Source organism: Scyliorhinus torazame, chromosome 3, assembly GCF_047496885.1.
Source record: "Scyliorhinus torazame isolate Kashiwa2021f chromosome 3, sScyTor2.1, whole genome shotgun sequence".
In the NCBI taxonomy this organism is placed as follows: domain Eukaryota; kingdom Metazoa; phylum Chordata; class Chondrichthyes; order Carcharhiniformes; family Scyliorhinidae; genus Scyliorhinus; species Scyliorhinus torazame.
In genome coordinates, this window is record NC_092709.1 from 284,891,182 (window position 1) to 284,913,505 (window position 22,324).

Here is a 22,324-nt window from a genome sequence, read left to right on the forward strand (position 1 = left end):
GTCGATAGTGTGGAAGGATGTAGCAGGTTACAGAGGGATATAGATAAGCTGCAGAGCTGGGCAGCTGGGCTGAGAGGTGGCAAATGGAGTTTAATGTAGAGAAGTGTGAGGTGATTCACTTTGGAAGGAATAACAGGAATGCGGAATATTTGGCTAATGGTAAAGTTCTTGAAAGTGTGGATGAGCAGAGGGATCTAGGTGTCCATGTACATAGATCCCTGAAAGTTGCCACCCAGGTTGATAGGGTTGTGAAGAAGGCCTATGGAGTGTTGGCCTTTATTGGTAGAGGGATTGAGTTCCAGAGTCGGGAGGTCATGTTGCAGCTGTACAGAACTCTGGTTCGGCCGCATTTGGAGTATTGCGTACAGTTCTGGTCACCGCATTATAGGAAGGACGTGGAGGCTTTGGAGCGGGTGCAGAGGAGATTTACCAGGATGTTGCCTGGTATGGAGGGAAAATCTTATGAGGAAAGGCTGATGGACTTGAGGTTGTTTTCGTTGGAGAGAAGAAGGTTAAGAGGAGACTTAATAGAGGCATACAAAATGATCAGGGGGTTAGATAGGGTGGACAGTGAGAGCCTTCTCCCGCGGATGGAAATGGCTGGCACGAGGGGGCATAGCTTTAAACTGAGGGGTAATAGATATAGGACAGAGGTCAGAGGTAGGTTCTTTACGCAAAGAGTAGTGAGGCCGTGGAATGCCCTACCTGCTACAGTAGTGAACTCGCCAACATTGAGGGCATTTAAAAGTTTATTGGATAAACATATGGATGATAATGGCATAGTGTAGGTTAGATGGCTTTTGTTTCGGTGCAACATCGTGGGCCGAAGGGCCTGTACTGCGCTGTATTGTTCTATGTTCTATGTTCTATGGATGACCAGATCAATGTCGATCTGATCTATGTTTATACAGTTTGAAATATGAAACAATTCCATCGTACAGGGGCTGGTTTAGCACAGGGGAGCTGGATTTTAAAGCAGACGAAGGCAGGCCAGCAGTACGGTTCAATTCCCGTACCAGCCTCCCTGAACAGGCGCCGGAATATGGCGACTAGGGGCTTTTCACAGTAACATAATTTGAAGCCTACTTGTGACAATAAGCGATTTTCATTTCATTTTCATTTCATTTCATTTCTTGATCATTTGGTGAATTCAGAATTATAAATGTTCTCAGTAGTGAATGTAAACCTAATGTGCTTCTGTTAAAAGGTGATTCTTTTGTCTCTGGATGTTATTTGGGAAGTTATTAAGGATTACTTAGTGTTGTATTCTTTGGGGGTTGTATTTGAATTGATGGTTGCTAAGATGTTCACAGTTTGTTTTAAAAAGGTTAACTTGAGTTCATGGGATAAACATTGTTTTGCTTAAAAACATACTTTTCCATTTCTACCTGTAGAGTGGGCCATGTACTCCCCATACCACAATCTATTAAAAGTTGTGGGTCAGGTGAACTCCATGATACACTTTGGGGTTCTTTAATCTCTGGCCCATAACACTTGCATCAAACAATGAATCCAAGAATGATCAAATCATCTGTGGTTTAGTTCCAGTGACGAAGGTCCGCCCTCCAAAACAGTTGGAAAACACCATTGCTTCATTTCTGTGGAGAAGACCCAATGCGGTTTCAGTTCGTACAGGCACTTAGTTGGACAGCAATCGACCTTGCATGCAGTCAAGCCTGGAGTGGGGCAGAAATCCCACCTCTGTGGGCTACTGATCAGAGGCCGGCAGCGTAACCGGGAATGTGGTTTCTACTGGTTACGTTCTGAGGCCCAGCCCAGGGGATCAGCACTGGATCCATGTACACAGGTGAGTGGGATGGAATTGGGATTGTGGGAAGCAGGGTGCTAAAGAGGGGGAAAGCATGTGTGCCGGAGGAAAGGAGGGACCCCATCCACAAGGCTGCAGGCAAACCTGACAGGTGTCCCTCCCTCTCATCGCGCGCGCGCACGCACGCACGCACACACACGCTTGCTCTAAAATTCTTCACATTGTGTTCCACTCCAAGAAACAACGCCCTAATTGGCTCCATTTTGTTTGTCTTTTACTAACTGGAAATTTTTTAATTCAAGCTTCGTATAATTCAATTATTATTTGTCAACTTATCTTTTCTTACCTTTTACTTATTTCAATTGTGGTCGTTTTCTGTGCAATTGGTCTTGGTTTAGATTTGGGTTTCTCAATAACTCGAACAATACCAAAAAGGTGTATGCATATCGGAATTTTATATATGGGTGAATAGTTAAGCAATTATTCAGCAGATAAATGTTTCTTCATTTTTATTTCCTAATCAGCACTCACCGGTAAGTGGTTAAGTGGTACATCAACTTGGCCCAGGAAGTCATCTCTAGTCTGTAAAAACAAAACCATAACATCGGTGTAAGTACTATTCTAGAACTCTGAAATGCTACTATAAATTATGAACTTAACCCAAGAAAATTATCATCAAAATTAGTTGCTTAATCGAAAACACAAAAGAAGAAATAATTTAGGGAAGGGTAACAGAAGAAATGGAGGGGAGATAAGCTGATATTTAAGTCACTGCGAATGTAGCATCCACACTGTGGAATAATAAGCAGTTAAGATGCACTGCACTGAATCCATCTCCAGATGGCCATCATTGTGCTGGGTAAAAGTTTGTTTTCCAGTTCTGCAGTTCAATCATGGTATCTACAAAGCTGCGATTTACTGTCAAATCAAAGAGTATTCCGACAAAAGACTTAAATTTTTATTTCCAGTTTTGCTGGATGAGGTACTTGCCGTATACTCCTTCAAAGGTTCTGCGATTCAAAACACCACATTTCCAAAGTCATATTAAACATTTGAGCTTGAGCAATGGCAATTTTCAACTGTTCTATCCTTATTGCTTTGCTGGCAACACGGTGAACTCTTTATTAAGGTTTGGGCATCTGGTTGATATTTAACAATGCTTCCAAAGTTCCACGCAATGTCAAGATTAGATTACATTTAATCACTGTGGGTTCAGCCTATTGAACTTTATTGTGCTGCTCGATAAAGAATTCCGTACACACTGTGGATAGCAGCTAAATCAGCAGCATCAAGATCCTACCCTAAAAGGAGGCAGTTACAAGCCAAGACACTCCAGAACATGCATCATGATTTTTAAGAGAAAGCTGAAGGAACTAGGAAATGAGTTCCTTAAGGTTGGGAATCAGACGTCCGGTTGCAGCTATGCGGAGCTAAGTCGCACATTCAGCGGCTCCTGCAAAAACTGACTTTTGGGCTCCTTTCAGGGCCCCCAACGGCACTTTTTCTACGTTTCCCGGTGTGGGAAGGAGATTACAACAATTCCCCAATAGTATATGGCTTTTACCAGGAGCGGGGCGACTAAAAAGGTGGTGGTGGACCCGAAGAAGGTGAGAGGGAAGAAGAACAAAATGGCGGCGGGCGGAGACCAGGCAGCGTGGATGCAGTGGGCGCAGGAGCAACAGGAGGGTATCCAGCGCTGCTTCAGAGAGATTAATGCAGACATGCTTGAGCCGATGAAGGCTTCTATTGATAAGCTGCTGGAGACACAGACGGCCCAGGGGGAGGCGATCCGCGAGGCCCGACAAAAGGTCTCCGACAACGAGGACGAGATCTTAGGCCTGGCGGTAAAGGTGGAGGCGCACAAGGCGCTCCACAAGAAATGGCAGGAGCGGTTAGAGGAGATGGAGAATCGGTCGAGGCGGAAGAATCTGCGGATTCTGGGCCTCCCGGAGGGGCTGGAGGGGCCGGACATGGGGGCCTATGTGATCACCATGTTGAACTCGCTGATGGGAGCTGGGTCCTTCCAGGGACCGCTGGAGCTGGAAGGGGCCTACAGAGTGCTGGCGAGGAGGCCCAAGGCAACCGAGCCTCCGTGGGCGGTGCTGGTGAGGTTTCATCGGTTCGTCGATCGGGAGTGTGCGCTCAGGTGGGCCAAGAAGGAGAGGAGCAGCAGGTGGGAGAATGCGGAGGTTCGAATATACCAGGACTGGAGTGCAGAGGTGGGGAAGAGGAGGGCCGGGTACAATCGAGCGAAGGCGGTGCTGCACAGGAAGGGGGTGAAGTTTGGCATGTTGCAGCCGGTGCGACTGTGGGTCACCTACAAGGACCGGCACCATTATTTTGAGTCTCCGGAGGAGGCGTGGGCCTTTGTTTCCAGCCGAGAAGTTGGACACAGATTGAGGGTCGGGATGGGCGTTTGGGGACTGCGGTTGATATGTTACTTTTTGAGGGAGGGTCCTTTGCTCTAGGTTTATTTTTCTTTGTGTTTTTCTCTTTCTGGTCGGTGAGGGTGGTTAGGGCGGGTTGGGCACTGTTTTGGTTGGGTTGGTCGGGGGGGCTCTTCGAGGGGGGTAAGCAAATGGAACAGGTGTGGATGGCCGGCGGTGAGACGGGGCCCCCGCGGGGAGGGAGAGTCCCGAGTCGGGGGTGAGGGGACTGGGCCTGTAAAAGGAGCTGTGTCCTTCTTTTTTTTGACCAGAGTCTCAATATCTCGAGTCATCCAGGGTTCCCTACTTCTACCAGCCTTGCCCTTCACTCTAAAGGGAATGTGCTTACCCTGAACCCTGGTTAACACATTTTTAAAAGCCTCCCATTTACCAGCCGTCCCATTGCCTGCCAACAGTCTCCCCCAATCTACCTCTGAAAGTTCCTGTCTGATACCATCAAAATTGGCCTTGCCCCAATTAAGAATTTTAACTCTTGGGCCAGACCTATCATTCTCCATAGCTATCTTAAAACTAATGGAATTATGGTCACTTGTCCCAAAGTGATCCCTCACTAGCACTTCTATCACTTGCCCTTCCTTATTTCCCAAGACGAGGTCAAGTTTTGCCCCCTCTCTAGTCGGTCCATCCACATACTGAATGAGAAATTCCTCCTGAATACACTCAACAAATTTCCCTCCATCCAAGCCCCTAATGCTATGACTGTCCCAGTCAATGTTGGGAAAGTTAAAGTCCCCTACTACTACCACCCTATTATTCTTGCAGCTATCTGTAATCTCCTTACATATTTGCTCCTCAATTTCCTGCTGACTATTTGGGGGCCGTAGTACAGTCCTATCAAGGTGATCTCTCCCTTCTTATTTTTCAGTTCCACCCATATAGACTCAGTGGGCGAACCCTCGGATATATCCCCTCTAAGTACTGCCGTGATGTTCTCCCTAATCAAAAACGCCACTCCCCCTCCTCTCTTACCTCCTGTTCTATCCTTTCTATAGCATCTGTACCCCGGAACATTGAGCTCCCAGTCCTGCCCCTCCCTTAGCCATGTTTCAGTAATAGCTATAATATCCCAGTCCCATGTGCCCATCCATGCCCTGAGTTCATCCGCTTTGCCCGTCAGGCCCCTTGCATTGAAATAAATGCAGTTTAATGTAGACTTTCCTTGCTCTCTGCCCTGCTTTCTCTGGTCATGCTTTACACACTCTCCCTTCCTGCCTTTTGTTTCCGTCCCCACTGACTTCCTACATCGGTTCCCATCCCCCTGCCACATTAGTTTAAACCCTCCCCAACTGCACTAGCAAACACACCCCCGAGAACATTGGTTCCGGTCCCACCCAAATGCAGACCGTCCGATTTGTACAGGTCCCACCTCCCCCAGAACCGGTCCCAATGTCCCAGGAATTTGAAACCCTCCCTCTTGCACCATCTCTCAAGCCACGTATTCATCCTAGCTATCCTGTCATTCCTACTCTGACTATCATGTGGCACTGGTAGCAATCCTGAGATTACTACCTTTGAGGTCCTACTTTTTAGTTTAACTCCTAACTCCCTAAATTCAGCTTGTAGGACTTCATCCCGTTTTTTACCTATATCGTTGGTGCCTATATGCACCATGACAGCTGGCTGTTCACCCTCCCCCTCCAGAATGCCCTGCAGCCACTCCGAGACATCCTTGACCCTTGCACCAGGGAGGCAACATACCAACCTGGATTCTCGTTTGCGTCCGCAGAAACGCCTGTCTATTCCCCTTACAATTGAATCCCCTATCACGATAGCTCCGCCACTCTTTTTCCCCGCCCTTCTGTGCAGCAGAGCCAGACACGGTGTCATGAACCTGGCTGCTGCCACCTTCCCCTGGCGAGCCATCTCCCCCAACAGTTTCCAAAACGGTAAATCTGTTTTGGAGGGAGATGACCGCAGGGGATCCCTGCACTGCCTTCCTACTCTTCCTCTGTCTGTTGGTCACCCATTCCCTATCTGCCTCAGTAATTTTAATCTGCGGTGTGACCAACTAACTGAATGTGCTATCCACAACTTCCTCAGCATCGCGGATGCTCCAAAGTGAATCCATCCGCAGCTCCAGAGCCGTCAAGCGGTCTAACAGGCGCTGCAGTTGGACACACTTCTTGCAGATGAAGGAGTCAGGGACACCAGAAGGGTCCCTGACTTGCCACATCTCACAAGAGGAGCATGACACGGGTCTGAGCTCTCCTGCCATGACTTAAACCTGAAGTTAAATTTGAACTACACTACACAGCTAAGAGAAAGTCAAAGAGAGAAAAATCACTTACCAGTCACAAGCCAATCACTTACCTGCTGGCTGTGATGTAATTGCTCCCGAGACTCCCTCACAGGTCTGCTTCTCTGCACCTCCTTAAGATGAGCACCAAATTCCCTTAACTAGTTAATTAATTTACTTAATTAATTGGTTTTTTTTTTTTTTGGAAACTCAACCCCAAACACCAAACTCCAAAAAACACAGCCCTCACTCACCTCTTACCCGAACTCAGCCTTACCCAAACTCAGATACACTCGGTTTGCTTCCAGCACTCCGCTTCTAAAGGCACTTCAGCCACACCTTTTGTATCCTTCCTGATTTACAATTTACAATTATCATTTGAATCAGCTATTAAATCAAACTTAACATCTACCCGCATTCTAATACCTTCAGCTGTTAGATTTTCTAATAGAAGTTATTTGTGAGTCCGAGAGAGAAAGTTACGATTGTCTTGTATTTTTGCCAGAATACACTTTAACCAAATACAGTACTAACCATCTTATATTCATAAATTTCAGTGCTGGAATTACTTTTAAAGTGACTTATCTTTACTTTCAAGAGAGTTGTCCACCATATAGGCAACGCATCACATCAATAACTCAAGAGGTCCAGGATAATTCAAAAAAAATTATGAACTTGATTGAACTGGTTAATGCAAATAATAATCATAATAATGTTTATTGTCACAAATAAGCTTACATTAACACTGCAATGAAATTACTGTGAAAAGCCGTTAGTCGCCACATTCCTACGCCTGTTCAGGTATACAGAGGGAAAATTCGGAACGTGAAATTCACCTAACAGCTTGGGCGAGATTCTCCACTCCCGCGCCGGTTGGGAGAATCGCCTGGGCCAGCAAGATTTCCCGGGACGCCGGTCCGACGCACTCCAGCGATTCTCCCGAGCGGCGGGAACGGCCCATTCGAGTTCCGCGGGCCGCAGGCCGGAGAATCGCCGGAGACACCCAAAATGGCGATTCTCCGGCACCCCCGCTATTCTCAGGCCCGGATGGGCCGAGCGGCCAGGCCAAAATGGCGGGTTCCCCCGGCGCCGTCCACACCTGGTCACTGCCGTCGGGAACAGCGCGGGAACGCTGGGGGGGGGGGGCGGCCTGCGGGAGGGGGAGGGGGGATCCTGCACCGGGGGGTACCTCAAATGTGGCATGGCCCCGATCGGTGCCCACTGATCGTCGGGCCGTCCTCTCTGAAGGAGGACCTCCTTCCTTCCGCTGCCCCGCAAGATCCGTCCGCCATCTTCTTGCGGGGCGGATTCAGAGAGGACGGCAACCATGCATGTGCGGGTGACACCAGTTATGAGGCACCGGCCGCGTCATCTATGCGGCGCCGCCTTTACGCGGCGACAATGCCTGGCGCGTGTAGATGACGCGGCCCCGATCCTAGCCCATTGTCGGGGCCTGAATCGGTCGGGATCAGGGCCGTTTCGCGCCGTTGTGAACCTCAACGGCGTTCACGACGGCGCGGGCACTTCGGCGCGGGAGTGGAGAATCCCGCCCCATGTCTTTCAGGATTTGTGGGAGGAAACTGGAGCACCCGGAGGAAACCCACGCAGGCACAGGGAGAATGTGCAGGATCTGGACAGACAGTGACCCAAGCCAGGAATCGAATCTGGGTCCCTGGCGCTCTGAAGCAAAAGTGCTACCCACTGTGCTACTGTGTCGCCAATTTATAGAGGGTCAAAGTGCACAAAACAGCATTTGCAGCACCACAATTGTTATGACTGGATGAGTAGGGGTGAACTTGCTTCCCTATATTCAACCCCCACAGCTGGTCACAACAAAGGTTTACGTTTCTTTTTCACAAGGATGTGCCTTTTCCAAAACGAGATGTATTTAAATATTTAAGCTGTGAACATTAATCAAACAAGATTTTCTTGAGCCAAACAATAATTTAAACATTTTTTTAAACATCATACACACAGGTAACAGAAATAAAGGACGTCGAGCCCAGTTAAATGAATATATGATTAAGTGTCCTTTGATTGCCCTTGAGGTGTAGATTTTTAAACATGGTAGTGGATATGGATTAGCTGGCTTTGTGGATGCGGTCAGATATAGAAGATGCTGCAATTGTTACAAGATCTCAGTTCACTGGTAGGTTTATAGTAAAGGTGGCTTCTGAACCATGATTCTGAACCTTGTTCCAAAAGAAAGAGGGAGAGAGGTCAGCTTTCAGCCCGTTTCCTCTTCGGAAAATTTTCTCGCAATCTCTCTGCTATGCAAGAAAGATACGGAAGAAATCCAAATTGCGCACATCAGACTTTGTTCTTTTTGCTGAATGGACTTTCTGTTGCATCATGCTGCTACGAGCCACGCGGCCACAGGATAGGCCCTTTGTTCTTGAAACGTTTAGCAGGAGTTAGAAGATCAAGATAATCCTTCTCTCATCTTTGTGGAATTTCACGTCCAATTGTAAGGACACTAAAATAAAACCAGGGTACTCGCAGATTAAAACGCGTTATTCCTACAGAATGGCTAACAGATTTATCTCACACCTGGGAGTGACCAAGTCGATTTCAGAATATTGAGGGGACAATGGATGTCATTTGCATCTCGATATTCTTACCCTTGAGAAGCAGAGTCAGAGGGTCTGCATAGACAATGGCTCCTCGACACAAAGTTCTCAAAATGGATGGTAACTCATTCAAAAGCTAATGGCTGGGACGCTGTCAGTCCCAAAACCAAAGCCTGGTCCAGAGACCAGATAAACATTCCTTTTGAAATCATTGTGGAGAAAGGAGTAGAGCGATGATTTTGAAATCTCTATATTCCTCTGAAAACTGAGAAACCTTTAGCCTGCTGCATTACCAATTACTTGAACAGACCTATAACAGGACTCCCAGCTGACTAAGCAGCTGGTCACCTTGCCTCAACTCCTAAAAGCGTGTGTGATTTGAAAAGTCTCTAATCATTGCCATCCAAGCAGTCTAAGTATAGAAACCCCACTGTGCTGCATCGCCATTCGTTTCAAGCATTTTCATGTTGCTTTCTCCAAGCAGAAACTCATATGTCTAAATCTGCCATAAAGGAAACACACTCTGAATTTGGAATTTCCAGACTCTGGAAATCACAAGATCCATTATTCTTTTCTGTGGTTATTTTACCATTGTTATCCATAGTTGTAAACACTCCCTCTCTTCCAGACCACCCCTCCCCAAGTGTGTGTGGTGGTGTGTGTGTGCGGTTGTGAGCAATCCCCCACCCCCACTATTGCTTTGAATGCGAAATAAACTAACCTTCTGAGTTAATCAGAAACAGAACTTACTGTGTGTTACCTATAACACTGGACCACAGAAACTGAGGGTTTGGAGAAACGTGCCTACTTCACAAATATATTTTTATTAACGAGAGGCAGCACGGTTTTGTGAAGGGGAGGTCGTGTCTCACTAACTTGATAGAGTTTTTCGAGGAGGTCACAAAGATGATTGATGCAGGTAGGGCAATGGATGTTGTCTATATGGACTTCAGTAAGGCCTTTGACAAGGTCCCTCATGGCAGACTGGTACAAAAGGTGAAGTCACACGGGATCAGGGCTGAGTTGGCAAGATGGATACAGAACTGGCTATGTCATAGAAGGCGGAGAATAGCAATAGAAGGGTGCTTTTCTGATTGGAGGGCTGTGACTCGTGGTGTTCCGCAAGGATGTGCTAGGACCTTTGCTGTTTGTAGTATATATAAATGATTTGGAGGAAAATGTAACTGGTCTGATTAGTAAGTTTGCAGACGACACAAAGGTTGGTGGAATTGCGGATAGCGATGAGGACTGTCAGAGGATACAGCAGGATTTAGGTCGTTTGGAGACTTGGGCGGAGAGATGGCAGATGGAGTTTAATCCGGACAAATATGAGGTAATGAATTTTGGAAGGTCTAATACAGGTAGGAAATATACAGTGAATGGTAGAACCCTCAAGTGTATTGACAGTCAGAGAGATCTTGGTGTACAGGTCCACAGGTCACTGAAAGGGGCAACACAGGTGGAGAAGGCAGTCATAGAACATAGAACATAGAACAATTCAGCGCAGTACAGGCCCTTCGGCCCACGATGTTGCACCGAAACAAAAGCCATCTAACCTACACTATGCCATTATCATCCATATGTTTATCCAATAAACTTTTAAATGCCCTCAATGTTGGCGAGTTCACTACTGTAGCAGGTAGGGCATTCCACGGCCTCACTACTCTTTGCGTAAAGAACCTACCTCTGACCTCTGTCCTATATCTATTACCCCTCAGTTTAAAGTTATGTCCCCTCGTGCCAGCCATATCCATCCGCGGGAGAAGGCTCGCACTGTCCACCCTATCCAACCCCCTGATCATTTTGTATGCCTCTATTAAGTCTCCTCTTAACCTTCTTCTCTCCAACGAAAACAACCTCAAGTCCGTCAGCCTTTCCTCATAAGATTTTCCCTCCATACCAGGCAACATCCTGGTAAATCTCCTCTGCACCCGCTCCAAAGCCTCCACGTCCTTCCTATAATGCGGTGACCAGAACTGTACGCAATACTCCAAATGCGGCCGGACCAGAGTTCTGTACAGCTGCAACATGACCTCCCGACTCCGGAACTCAATCCCTCTACCAATAAAGGCCAACACTCCATAGGCCTTCTTCACAACCCTATCAACCTGGGTGGCAACTTTCAGGGATCTATGTACATGGACACCTAGATCCCTCTGCTCAGCCACACTTTCAAGAACTTTACCATTAGCCAAATATTCCGCATTCCTGTTATTCCTTCCAAAGTGAATCACCTCACACTTCTCTACATTAAACTCCATTTGCCACCTCTCAGCCCAGCTCTGCAGCTTATCTATATCCCTCTGTAACCTGCTACATCCTTCCACACTATCGACAACACCACCGACTTTAGTATCGTCTGCAAATTTACTCACCCACCCTTCTGCGCCTTCCTCTAGGTCATTGATAAAAATGACAAACAGCAACGGCCCCAGAACAGATCCTTGTGGTACTCCACTTGTGACTGTACTCCATTCTGAACATTTCCCATCAACCACCACCCTCTGTCTTCTTTCAGCTAGCCAATTTCTGATCCACATCTCTAAATCACCCTCAATCCCCAGCCTCCGTATTTTTTGCAATAGCCTACCGTGGGGAACCTTATCAAACGCTTTGCTGAAATCCATATACACCACATCAACTGCTCTACCCTCGTCTACCTGTTCAGTCACCTTCTCAAAGAACTCAATAAGGTTTGTGAGGCATGACCTACCCTTCACAAAGCCATGCTGACTATCCCTGATCATATTATTCCTATCTAGATGATTATAAATCTTGTCCCTTATAATCCCCTCCAAGACTTTACCCACTACAGACGTGAGGCTCACCGGTCTATAGTTGCCGGGGTTGTCTCTGCTCCCCTTTTTGAACAAAGGGACCACATTTGCTGTCCTCCAGTCCTCTGGCACTATTCCTGTAGCCAATGATGACATAAAAATCAAAGCCAAAGGTCCAGCAATCTCTTCCCTGGCCTCCCATAGAATCCTAGGATAAATCCCATCAGGTCCCGGGGACTTATCTATTTTCAGCCTGTCCAGAATTGCCAACACCTCTTCCCTACGTACCTCAATGCCATCTATTCTATTAGCCTGGGGCTCAGCATTCTCCTCCACAACATTATCTTTTTCCTGAGTGAATACTGACGAAAAATATTCATTTAGTATCTCGCCTATCTCTTCAGACTCCACACACAATTTCCCATCCCTGTCCTTGACTGGTCCTACTCTTTCCCTAGTCATTCGCTTATTCCTGACATACCTATAGAAAGCTTTTGGGTTTTCCTTGATCCTTCCTGCCAAATACTTCTCATGTCCCCTCCTTGCTCGCCTTAGCTCTCTCTTTAGATCCTTCCTCGCTACCTTGTAACTATCCATCGCCCCAACCGAAACTTCACACTTCATCTTCACATAGGCCTTCTTCTTCCTCTTAACAAGAGATTCCACTTCCCTGGTAAACCACGGTTCCCTCGCTCGACGCCTTCCTCCCTGTCTGACCGGTACATACTTATCAAGAACACGCAGTAGCTGACCCTTGAACAAGCCCCACTTATCCAGTGTGCCCAACACTTGCAGCCTACTTCTCCACCTTATCCCCCCCAAGTCACGTCTAATGGCATCATAATTGCCCTTCCCCCAGCTATAACTCTTGCCCTGCGGTGTATACTTATCCCTTTCCATCATTAACGTAAACGTCACCGAATTGTGGTCACTGTCCCCAAAGTGCTCTCCTACCTCCAAATCCAACACCTGGCCTGGTTCATTACCCAAAACCAAATCCAACGTGGCCTCGCCTCTTGTTGGCCTGTCAACATATTGTTTCAGGAAACCCTCCTGCACACACTGTACAAAAAACGACCCATCTATTGTACTCGAACTATATCTTTTCCAGTCAATATTTGGAAAGTTAAAGTCTCCCATAATAACTACCCTGTTACTTTCGCTCATATCCAGAATCATCTTCGCCATCCTTTCCTCTACATCCCTAGAACTATTAGGAGGCCTATAAAAAACTCCCAACAGGGTGACCTCTCCTTTCCTGTTTCTAACTTCAGCCAATACTACCTCGGCAGAAGAGTCCCCATCTAGCATCCTCTCCGCCACCGTAATACTGCTCTTGACTAGCAGCGCCACACCTCCCCCTCTTTTGCCTCCTTCTCTGAGCTTACTAAAACACCTAAACCCCGGAACCTGCAACATCCATTCCTGTCCCTGCTCTATCCATGTCTCCGAAATGGCCACAACATCGAAATCCCAGGTACCAACCCACGCTGCCAGTTCCCCTACCTTGTTTCGTATACTCCTGGCATTGAAGTAGACACACTTCAAACCACCTACCTGAACGCTGGCCCCCTCCTGCGACGTCAAATCTGTGCTCCTGACCTCTATACTCTCATTCTCCCTTACCCTAAAACTACAATCCAGGTTCCCATGCCCTTCTGCATTAGTTTAAACCCCCCCAAAGAGCACTAACAAATCTCCCCCCCAGGATATTTGTGCCCCTCAGGTTCAGATGTAGACCATCCTGTCTGTAGAGGTCCCACCTTCCCCAGAAAGAGCCCCAGTTATCCAAAAATCTGAAACCCTCCCGCCTGCACCATCCCTGTAGCCACGTGTTTAAATGCTCTCTCTCCCTATTCCTCATCTCACTATCACGTGGCACGGGCAACAACCCAGAGATAACAACTCTGTTTGTTCTAGTTCTGAGCTTCCATCCTAGCTCCCTGAAAGCCTGCCTGACATCCTTGTCCCCTTTCCTACCTATGTCGTTGGTGCCAATGTGGACCACGACTTGGGGCTGCTCCCCCTCCCCCCTAAGGACCCGGAAAACACGATCCGAGACATCACGTACCCTTGCACCTGGGAGGCAACATACCAAACGTGAGTCTCTCACGCTCCCACAAAATCTCCTATCTGTGCCCCTGACTATAGAGTCCCCAATTACTAATGCTCTGCTCCTCTCCCTCCTTCCCTTCTGAGCAACAGGGACAGACTCCGTGCCAGAGGCCCGTACCCCATGGCTTACCCCTGGTAAGTCCCCCCCCCCCACAAGTATCCAAAGCGGTATACTTGTTTCTCAGGGGAACGACCGCAGGGGATCCCTGCACTGACTGCTTTTTCCCAGTCCCTCTTACAGTTACCCACCTATCTCCAATCTTTGGTGTAACTAATTCCCTGAAGCTGCTATCTATGACCCCTTCTGCCTCCCGAATGATCCGAAGTTCTTCCAACTCCAGCTCCAGTTCCCTAACTCGGTCTTGGAGGAGCTGGAGATGGCAGCACTTCCTGCAGGTAAAATCAGCAGGGACACTAACTGCATCCCTCACCTCAAACATCCTGCAGGAGGAACATTGCACTCCCTTCCCTGCCATTCCTCTAACTTTCTACCAAGATCTGGCTAACAACTAAATTAAATTTTTATAAAAAATAATAATAATATAATAAAAATATGGTACTTACCTCAGACCAATGGGTTTTATTATTAGGTTAGAGGAGGAGGGCGGGTGGGAGACACTACACGTGTAGTGTCTCGGGTTTCCTCTCCACCAGAATTTATTGGTGAGGGTCTTCCCAGACGTCAGCGGGTCGACTTCCTGATCCCGCCTAAAAAACTAATTTAAAAAAAAAAAAGAAAAATTCTCAGCTCCTGCTGAAACTGACTCACCACTCACCAGCTGTTCTCCCGCCGAAATCGACTGGCCTGCCCCTGCAAAGAGAAGTGCTTTTAAAGGTTGACTTACCTCCCAGCAACCTCCTTCCGCAATGCTCCCGCTGAAATTGACTAACCAGCTGCTCTCACGCCGCCGAAATCGACTGGCCTGCCCCTGCAAAGACAAGTGCTTTTAAAGGTTGACTTACCTCCCAGCAACCTCCTTCCGCAATGCTCCCTCTGAAATTGACTAACCAGCTGCTCTCACGCCGCCGAAATCGACTGGCCTGCCCCTGCAAAGAGAAGTGCTTTTAAAGGTTGACTTACCTCCCAGCAACCTCCTTCCGCAATGCTCCCGCTGAAACTGACTAACCAGCTGCTCTCACGCCGCCGAAATCGAAGGCATACGGCATGCTTGCCTTTATTGGCCGTGGCATTGAGTATAAAAATTGGCAAGTCATGTTGCAGCTGTATAGAACCTTAGTTAGGTCACACTTGGAGTATAGTGTTCAATTCTGGTCGCCACATTACCAGAAGGATGTGGAGGCTTTAGAGAGGGTGCAGAAGAGATTTACCAGGATGTTGCCTGGTATGGAGGGCATAAGCTATGATCAGAGGTTGAATAAACTTGGTTTGTTCTCACTGGAACGACGGAGGTTTAGGGGCGACCTGATTGAGGTCTACAAAATTATGAGGGGCATAGACAGAGTGGATAGTCAGAGGCTTTTTTCCCAGGGTATAGGGGTCAATTACTAGGGGGCATAGGTTTAAGGTGCGAGGGGCAAGGTTTAGAGGAGATGTACGAGGCAAGTTTTTTTGTTTTTTTTTTACACGGAGGGTAGTGGGTGCCTGGAACTCGCTGCCGGAGGAGGTGCTGGAAGCTGGGACGATAGTGACGTTTAAGGGGCAAATGGTAAAATACTTGAATAGGATGGGACTAGAGGGATACGGACCCGGAAGTGCTGAAGATTTTAGTTTAGATGGGCAGCATGGTCGGCACAGGCTTGAAGGACGGAAGGGTCTGTTCCTGTGCTGTATTTTTCTTTGTTCTTTGTTAACCTCTGCTTGTGCAGAGATGGGGGAAATTAAGGGGTACAGTTTGCTTCTCTCCCATCCCTAACACTCTCGTGGCTAGCAATAATACCTTTAAATACATAACCCATTGAGAATTTTGGGTGGATCTTTCCGTGGCAGCGATTGTTTCAATATCCAGCACTTTGCTTTTTAATGTTTCTCTAAAAGAGTACGGAATTTCGACAGTTCTCTGAGTTATAAGAAATGTCTCTCTTCGCACCCTCCCCAGGGTCAATTATTTGCTTTTCCATCTTCAATTTGGAAGGTGGCCTTGCATTTTTAAATGGTTAGTTCTGTCTCACTTCAAAATTTCCAATCAGCGAAAGTTGAAAAACCATGGGCGGGATTCTCCCTTCTCGGGACTAAGTACCCATGCCGGCTGGAAAACCGGCACCAACCACTCCGGCGTCAACAGCCCCCAAAAGTGCAGAATTCTCCGCATTTTTGGGAGCTAGGTGGACGGTGGAGGAGTTGCTGCCGCTCCAGCTGGGGCCGAAGAGCCAGTCCCTTTGTCATGCGAGAGTACTTTTAAGAAATGGGTGTTTATTACTGCAGTGATGTCAGAGTGTGAGTGGAGCTGGGCTGTCTGTCAGCTTTTAGTTTCACTTTGAGAAAAGCTTGGGTGTGTCTGTGTTTCTTGGGTTTCGTTTCAGTGTTGGAGCTGCAGTCAGCCACAGAATGTGTAATGTTGTTCTCGCTGCCATGTAAAGACTATCTCTTGATCATTTGGTGAATTCAGAGTTCAAAATGTTCTCAGTAGTGAACTTAAACCTGATGTGCTTCTGTTAAAAGTTTTTTTTAAAGTATTATGGATGTTAAAAGGAAAGTAACGGTTACTTAGTGTTGTATTCTTTGGGGGTTGTATTTGAATTAATGGTTGCTAAGATGTTCACTGTATGTTTTTAAAAAGTTGACTTGAGTTCATAGAATAAACATTGTTTTGCTTTAAAAAATACTTTTCCATTTCTGCTGTACCACACCTGTAGAGTGGGCCATGTGCTCCCCATCCCACAATCTATTAAAAGTTGTGGGTCAGGTGAACTCCACGATACACTTTGGGGTTCTCTAAACGGAACGGCCGGCGTGATCTCGTGCATGCGCAGAACGGCCGGCGTAATTCCACACAGGCGCAGACCGGCCGGCATATTTTTGCACATGCCCGGGGGGGGTTCTCTTCTCTGCACCGGCCCCCGGGCAATACTGCGTAGCCCTACAGGGGCCCAGCGCGGAGGAAAGAAGTCCCCCACGGAACAAGTCCGCCCGCAGATCGGTTGGCCCCGATCGCAGGCCAGGCCACCGTGGGGCCCCCCCGGGGTCAGATCTCCCGCGCCCCCCCCCCAGAACCGCCCCCGCATACTCACCTGCCAGGTCCCGCTGTGTGTGAGGTGAGTAATTCACGCCGGCGGGACTGGCCAAAAATGGACAGCCGCTCGGTCTATCGGGGCCCAGAGGATTGCCGGGTGGGCCGCTGTCAACGGCCCCAGATGGGCGTGGCAGGAATCCCGCCACTGCCCTAAAAATGGCGCCAGAGAATAGGGCAGCCACGTCAGGGCGGGATTCGCGCCTCCCCCCATGTCCCACCAGGCGGGGAGGTCAGAGAATTCCGGCCCATATTTCTAAAATAAAGGGGCATATTCTCATGACACAATCTAATTCTCAAAAGCACTTAATGGCAGCTTTGAAAGGCAAATGTTGTTCAACATATGTATTTCAATTTAAATTTTACAACAACAAAAAAAATCTTTCAACCACCCTCTGCCAATGCTCACCGCCTATATTTCCATTTGCTCTCATCTCTCAAATTTCTATCTGGGCTGAATAGACAAGGTTTCAGCCATTTCTGCTCATACCTCTAGCATGTAACAACTGAGTTAAGCTTTGAGGTTGTTCTCCTCAATGCCTCCTTTGTTTCTCAGCAGCCAGAACCAGCACCACGTTCAAGATTCAGTCAGACAACGGTTTTTAATGATTTTTTCTAACTTGTATTCAACTGTTTTCATTCTGTAGTTCGACAATTGATTGTGCTCTGTAGTGTCATGATGATGGAGAAAGAAAAAACATGCAATTAAAAATCTTTAAAACAGGGTTTTTTTTTTAAAAGAATGCACACAAACCCAAAAGGAGGCTGAGAAAGTACAGTCAGCCACTGACAGGGATGGCTGCAGGGTGATTCTCTAAGGGACAATGGAACCCCTCCCCGAGTCCAGATGATGTACTTCTGAAAGCATCAAGAGACTGATTACCATCTCTGGTAAAGACAGAAGGGCGTAATGGCCATCCCATTTCGAGCGATCCTGCGAGTGGATTCCATTTTCCACTTGGAATACACAAAGGAGGGGTTAAAAACTGAGAGCAATCTCAGTGTGTCTGAGTGAGTGTGAGTGTGTCCTCTGTGAAGATAAGCAGCTGTGGGTTTCTCCACACCAAGGGTGAGTGATACAGTGACAGCAGCAGCCGGCAGTGCTCCTGCAAAAGTAGCCACTTGTTTTGCAGGTATCTCTCTCTCTCTGTCTGAGGAAGTCAGCCTGGCCAGCAAAAGAATTGCAGCTGGAAAAAAGAACTGGAGCATTTCTCTGCCAAATCACAGAATCTTCACAGAACTTATGATTCAACATGATTTATTAACTAAACCTGCATCAAATACACCATGTATTCAACTGATCACAATTTGTCTCAAGACTCACAGCTTCAGGCACAAGTAGATATTGACCCTTTGAACTGAATTGGCCAAATTCTTCTGGGAGTTCTGTTCTCTGAGCCTTCACTCAGGGTACTGCATTCGCTGTCCCTAGGTCGCTGTTGAAGCAAAATCTTCGAATTTGATTCTTTATATGTCAAAGACAGGCCAAATTTGTGTCCTATTTTGAACTGTCGAATGATGTCTTTCTTCTAACCACAGATCACGTCTTCAGACATCGGTTCAGACATCGTGGTTAAAGATGTCAACTCAAGTTCTGCTTGGCATTTCGCAAACTTTCACCTAATGAATTTCACCTATGCTCCGAAAGCTAGTGATTCCAAATAAAGCTGTTGGACTTTAACCTGGTGTTGTAAGGCTTCTTACTGTGCCCATCTCAGTCCAATGCCGGTATCTCCACATCAGGTCTCTTTTCAAGTTGACCAGAACCTTCCCATCATGCCTGCAATGGTCATTTTAGCACAAACAAGGCCTTGGCGATGACTGCATCCAGTTTGGTGAACGGACGTTAGTTTCGTCCAAGGTACTGACTCATTTCAACGCCACTCAACCCCTTTATTTGACGTGTGGCGCATCGCCATACAGCATTGGCACTGTTCTTTCCCACTGCATGGGTGATGGCCAGGATCGTCCAATAAGCCTTTGCCTCCAGGACATTGACGGCTGAATAGCGTAATTATGCCCAGAGAGAAAGGCAGCCTGGTGATTGTATTCTGAGTTAAAAGCTTCCACCAATAAGTTTATGGGCGCTATATTTTCATAATATCGGATCATAAGCCACTGCTTGGCCTCTTTCGCGAGGATAAAGTGGTGCCACCGATTGAGTGAGCCCAGGTCCAGAGGTGGGCTCTATTATTGGCTGCATACCAATACTCATTCGAACATCATCTGGGCAGGTCAACTGCGAATGTCGACGTGTTAAGCCGGCTTCCATTACCCTTGGTCTCAATGGATTTGCCCACTGCCTCCAAAATCATGGCAGTTCTCAATTTCATGGACAGCTTACCTATAACTACTTGCATCCGCGATTGGACACCAGTAAGATCCGGTGTTAGCGACACTTGGATTCATCCGGTGGACCATGGCAAAAGATTCCAGTGACTTAAAGGCTCTTTTGACCAAGATTTCGGAACTGACCGTTGAAGATCGTGTCCTCAGAGGGGCACAAGAGTCATCCTGCCTGCGAAAGGAAATTTCCCTGACTTTTGAAAGACCTGTATGTTGCTCATCCGGGCGTTTTCAAAATGAAAACGTTGGCCAATATCGATGCGGACGTTAATCTGGTGGCCCAGCGCTGCCCTGTGTGTCAGTGCATCAGACGTTTCTGGCAGTGGCGCCTTTGCACCCATGGAGGTGGTCTGGACGTCCTTGGGCCCATGTTCACGCGGATTTCATTGGTCCAATTTTGGGCTCCATGTTTCTCATTATAGTGGGTGCGCACTCGAAGTGGCTGGAGGTTCACAAGATGACGTCCATCATGTCCCATGCAACCATTGAGTGGCTGGGCACATTTTGTTCCACCCACGGATTACCAGAAGGTATTGTTGTGGACAACATGGTCTCATTTACTAGTGAAGAGCTCGCTGCCTTCACAAAGGCGAATGGAATCCGCCATGTTCGCAATGTGCCCCATCGTCCGGAATCAAATGGATTGGCGAAACGTGCCGTGCAAACCTTGAAGCGGGGCCTGAAGAAACAAACCACAGGTTTGATGGATACCAGGCTGGCAGGTTTTCTCATTTCTTATAGGACAATTCCTCATGCTGTTCCAGGGGTGACCCCACCGAAATGTTGATGGGTCGCTGACTCCGGACTTGGGTTGGGTTTGCTGGTGCCCAACATCAGCGCGAGCGTGCACTGCACACAAGATTTCCAAGGGTGTTGCCCGACTAGTCTTCGACACCGTTTTGCAACTGACAAGGTGGTCAACACAAGTAACTTTGGTGTTCGCCAAACCGGTCCTGTTTCATATCAGATCCGTGTTAGAGGTCAGCTTGTGAAGCGTCACCTTGACCATCTTTATACTTGGCAGTCTTCCACTCCAGAGGCTCCTTGGGGGAACTATGGTCTGCTCCAACGCCGCTCGGACGGTTCCTCGGGGGAACTCCACCCCGGTCCTTCCAGCTACTCCCATGCCACAATCTGCACACTAGACTAAGTTATTTTCTTTACTTAGAGAAAAGTTAAATTCTTCCAAACGTATGGCTGTTCCCAGATGCTTTAATCTTTCAAGAGATTCACTGTAATTTAGGAACTAAACTTTGCAGTCTACTCAAATAGAAACATATTCAACATGTACAGCACTTGAGTTTTCTTCAACGCACAGCCGACACCTTGTAAAAAAAAAAATTAACTGGAGAATGTGGCAGCAGTAGGTATTGTACGGAATACACAAAATGATACACTGCTAAATATCTCTTTTTAAAAAAAATTTAGGTTACCCCAATATTTTTTTCCAATTAAGGGGCAATTTAGCTTGGCCAATCCACCTACCCTGCACATCTTTGGGTTGTGGGGGCAAGACCCACGCAGACATGGGGAGAATGTGCAAACTCCACACGGATAGGGCCGGGATCGATCCCGGTACCTCAGTGATGTAGGCAGCGGTGCTAACCACTGCGCCACTGGTACATGCTGCCCACCACTGCTAAATATCATTCAATGATAAAATCACTACTCTAATATTAACAAGATAGTTTTGGTCTGAAACCAATGGCGAGAACAGATTTTCTTTAGGGGAACATATTTGGCCAGTCATGTCGCAAGTCAAACAAGCGAGGGTGCGATTCTGGGCTTAGCTTTTGGAAAGGAAGCTGGGCACGTGGAAGGAGTGGCAATGGAGAACATTTTGCTAGTAGCCATAAGAATTCAAACTGTTTGAAAAAAATGAAATGAAATGAAAATCGCTTATTGTCACAAGTAGGCTTCAAATGAAGCTACTGTGAAAAGCACCTAGTCGCCACATTCCGGCGCCTGTTCGGGGAGGCTGGTACGGGAATTGAACCGTGCTGCTGGTCTGCCTTGGTCTGCTTTCAAAGCCAGCGACTTAGCCCTGTGCTAAACAGCCCCTACAGTTTTAACATAATTACAGAAAAGAACAAAGATAGAACAGCAGTCAAAGTTCTAAACTGTAAAGTGATTCAGCAAATGTAGACAGGAAACAGCCACTTGAAGGTGAATCAGTATGAGAGCAATCAGAGGCATTAAAAGTGGAGATTCAAGAAGTTCCAAGTAAACATCTTCCCACAAAAGTGAAAGGATGGGACGATCAAATCTAGGGCCCCCTGGGTGCCAAGATAAGGCAGTAAAGGAAAGCCTATGTCAAAGACTGGGAACTCAATACTGCAAGAATATTGGCAAGAGTATAGAAAGCAAAGGGTGAAATCAAAAAGGAAATTAGGAAAACAAAGAGAGGGCATGAAAAAATACTGACAAATAAAATCAAGGAGGAGCCAAAGATGTTTTATCAATACATTAATAGTAAGAGCATAACCAAGGAAAGAGTTGGGCCAAAAAGGTAACTTGTGTGTCAAGACGGAAGATGTGGGTATGGTTCTTAATGAATATTTTGCGTCTGACTTCACAAAAGCTAGTGGACAATGTAAACATAATTAAGGAGATGTGAAGTAGTAGATGTGATAAACATAGGGAGAGGGAAAGTATTAAGGAAATTAGCATTCTTGAAAGTGGATAAATTACCAGGGCCGGATGAAACATAAACTGTTTAAAGGAGTCAGAGAGGAACCATCGAAAGGTCTATCATTTTCCAATCCTCACTAGATATAGGTGTGGTGTCAGAGGATTGGAGGACTGCGAATGTTGTACCTTAGTTTTCAAATGGAGTGAGGGATAGAACAAATAATTACAGGCCAGTCAGTCTAACCA

General features: G+C 47.1%; 1 protein-coding gene across 13 annotated transcripts in view; it reads right to left on the reverse strand.

The window, feature by feature from the left end:
* The window catches only part of nedd4l (NEDD4 like E3 ubiquitin protein ligase), a 635,409-nt gene that overhangs the window by 214,959 nt on the left and 398,126 nt on the right, over nt 1-22,324 (reverse strand). For all 13 annotated transcript variants that reach the window (XR_011940295.1, XR_011940294.1, XR_011940293.1 and 10 more), the window contains one exon: nt 2,300-2,350. Coding sequence is in view for 7 of the 13 variants with exons in the window: in XM_072497353.1 (XP_072353454.1) it covers nt 2,300-2,350 (51 nt within the window). In the remaining 6 variants the exon portion in view is untranslated. The remainder of the gene's footprint in view (nt 1-2,299; nt 2,351-22,324) is intronic.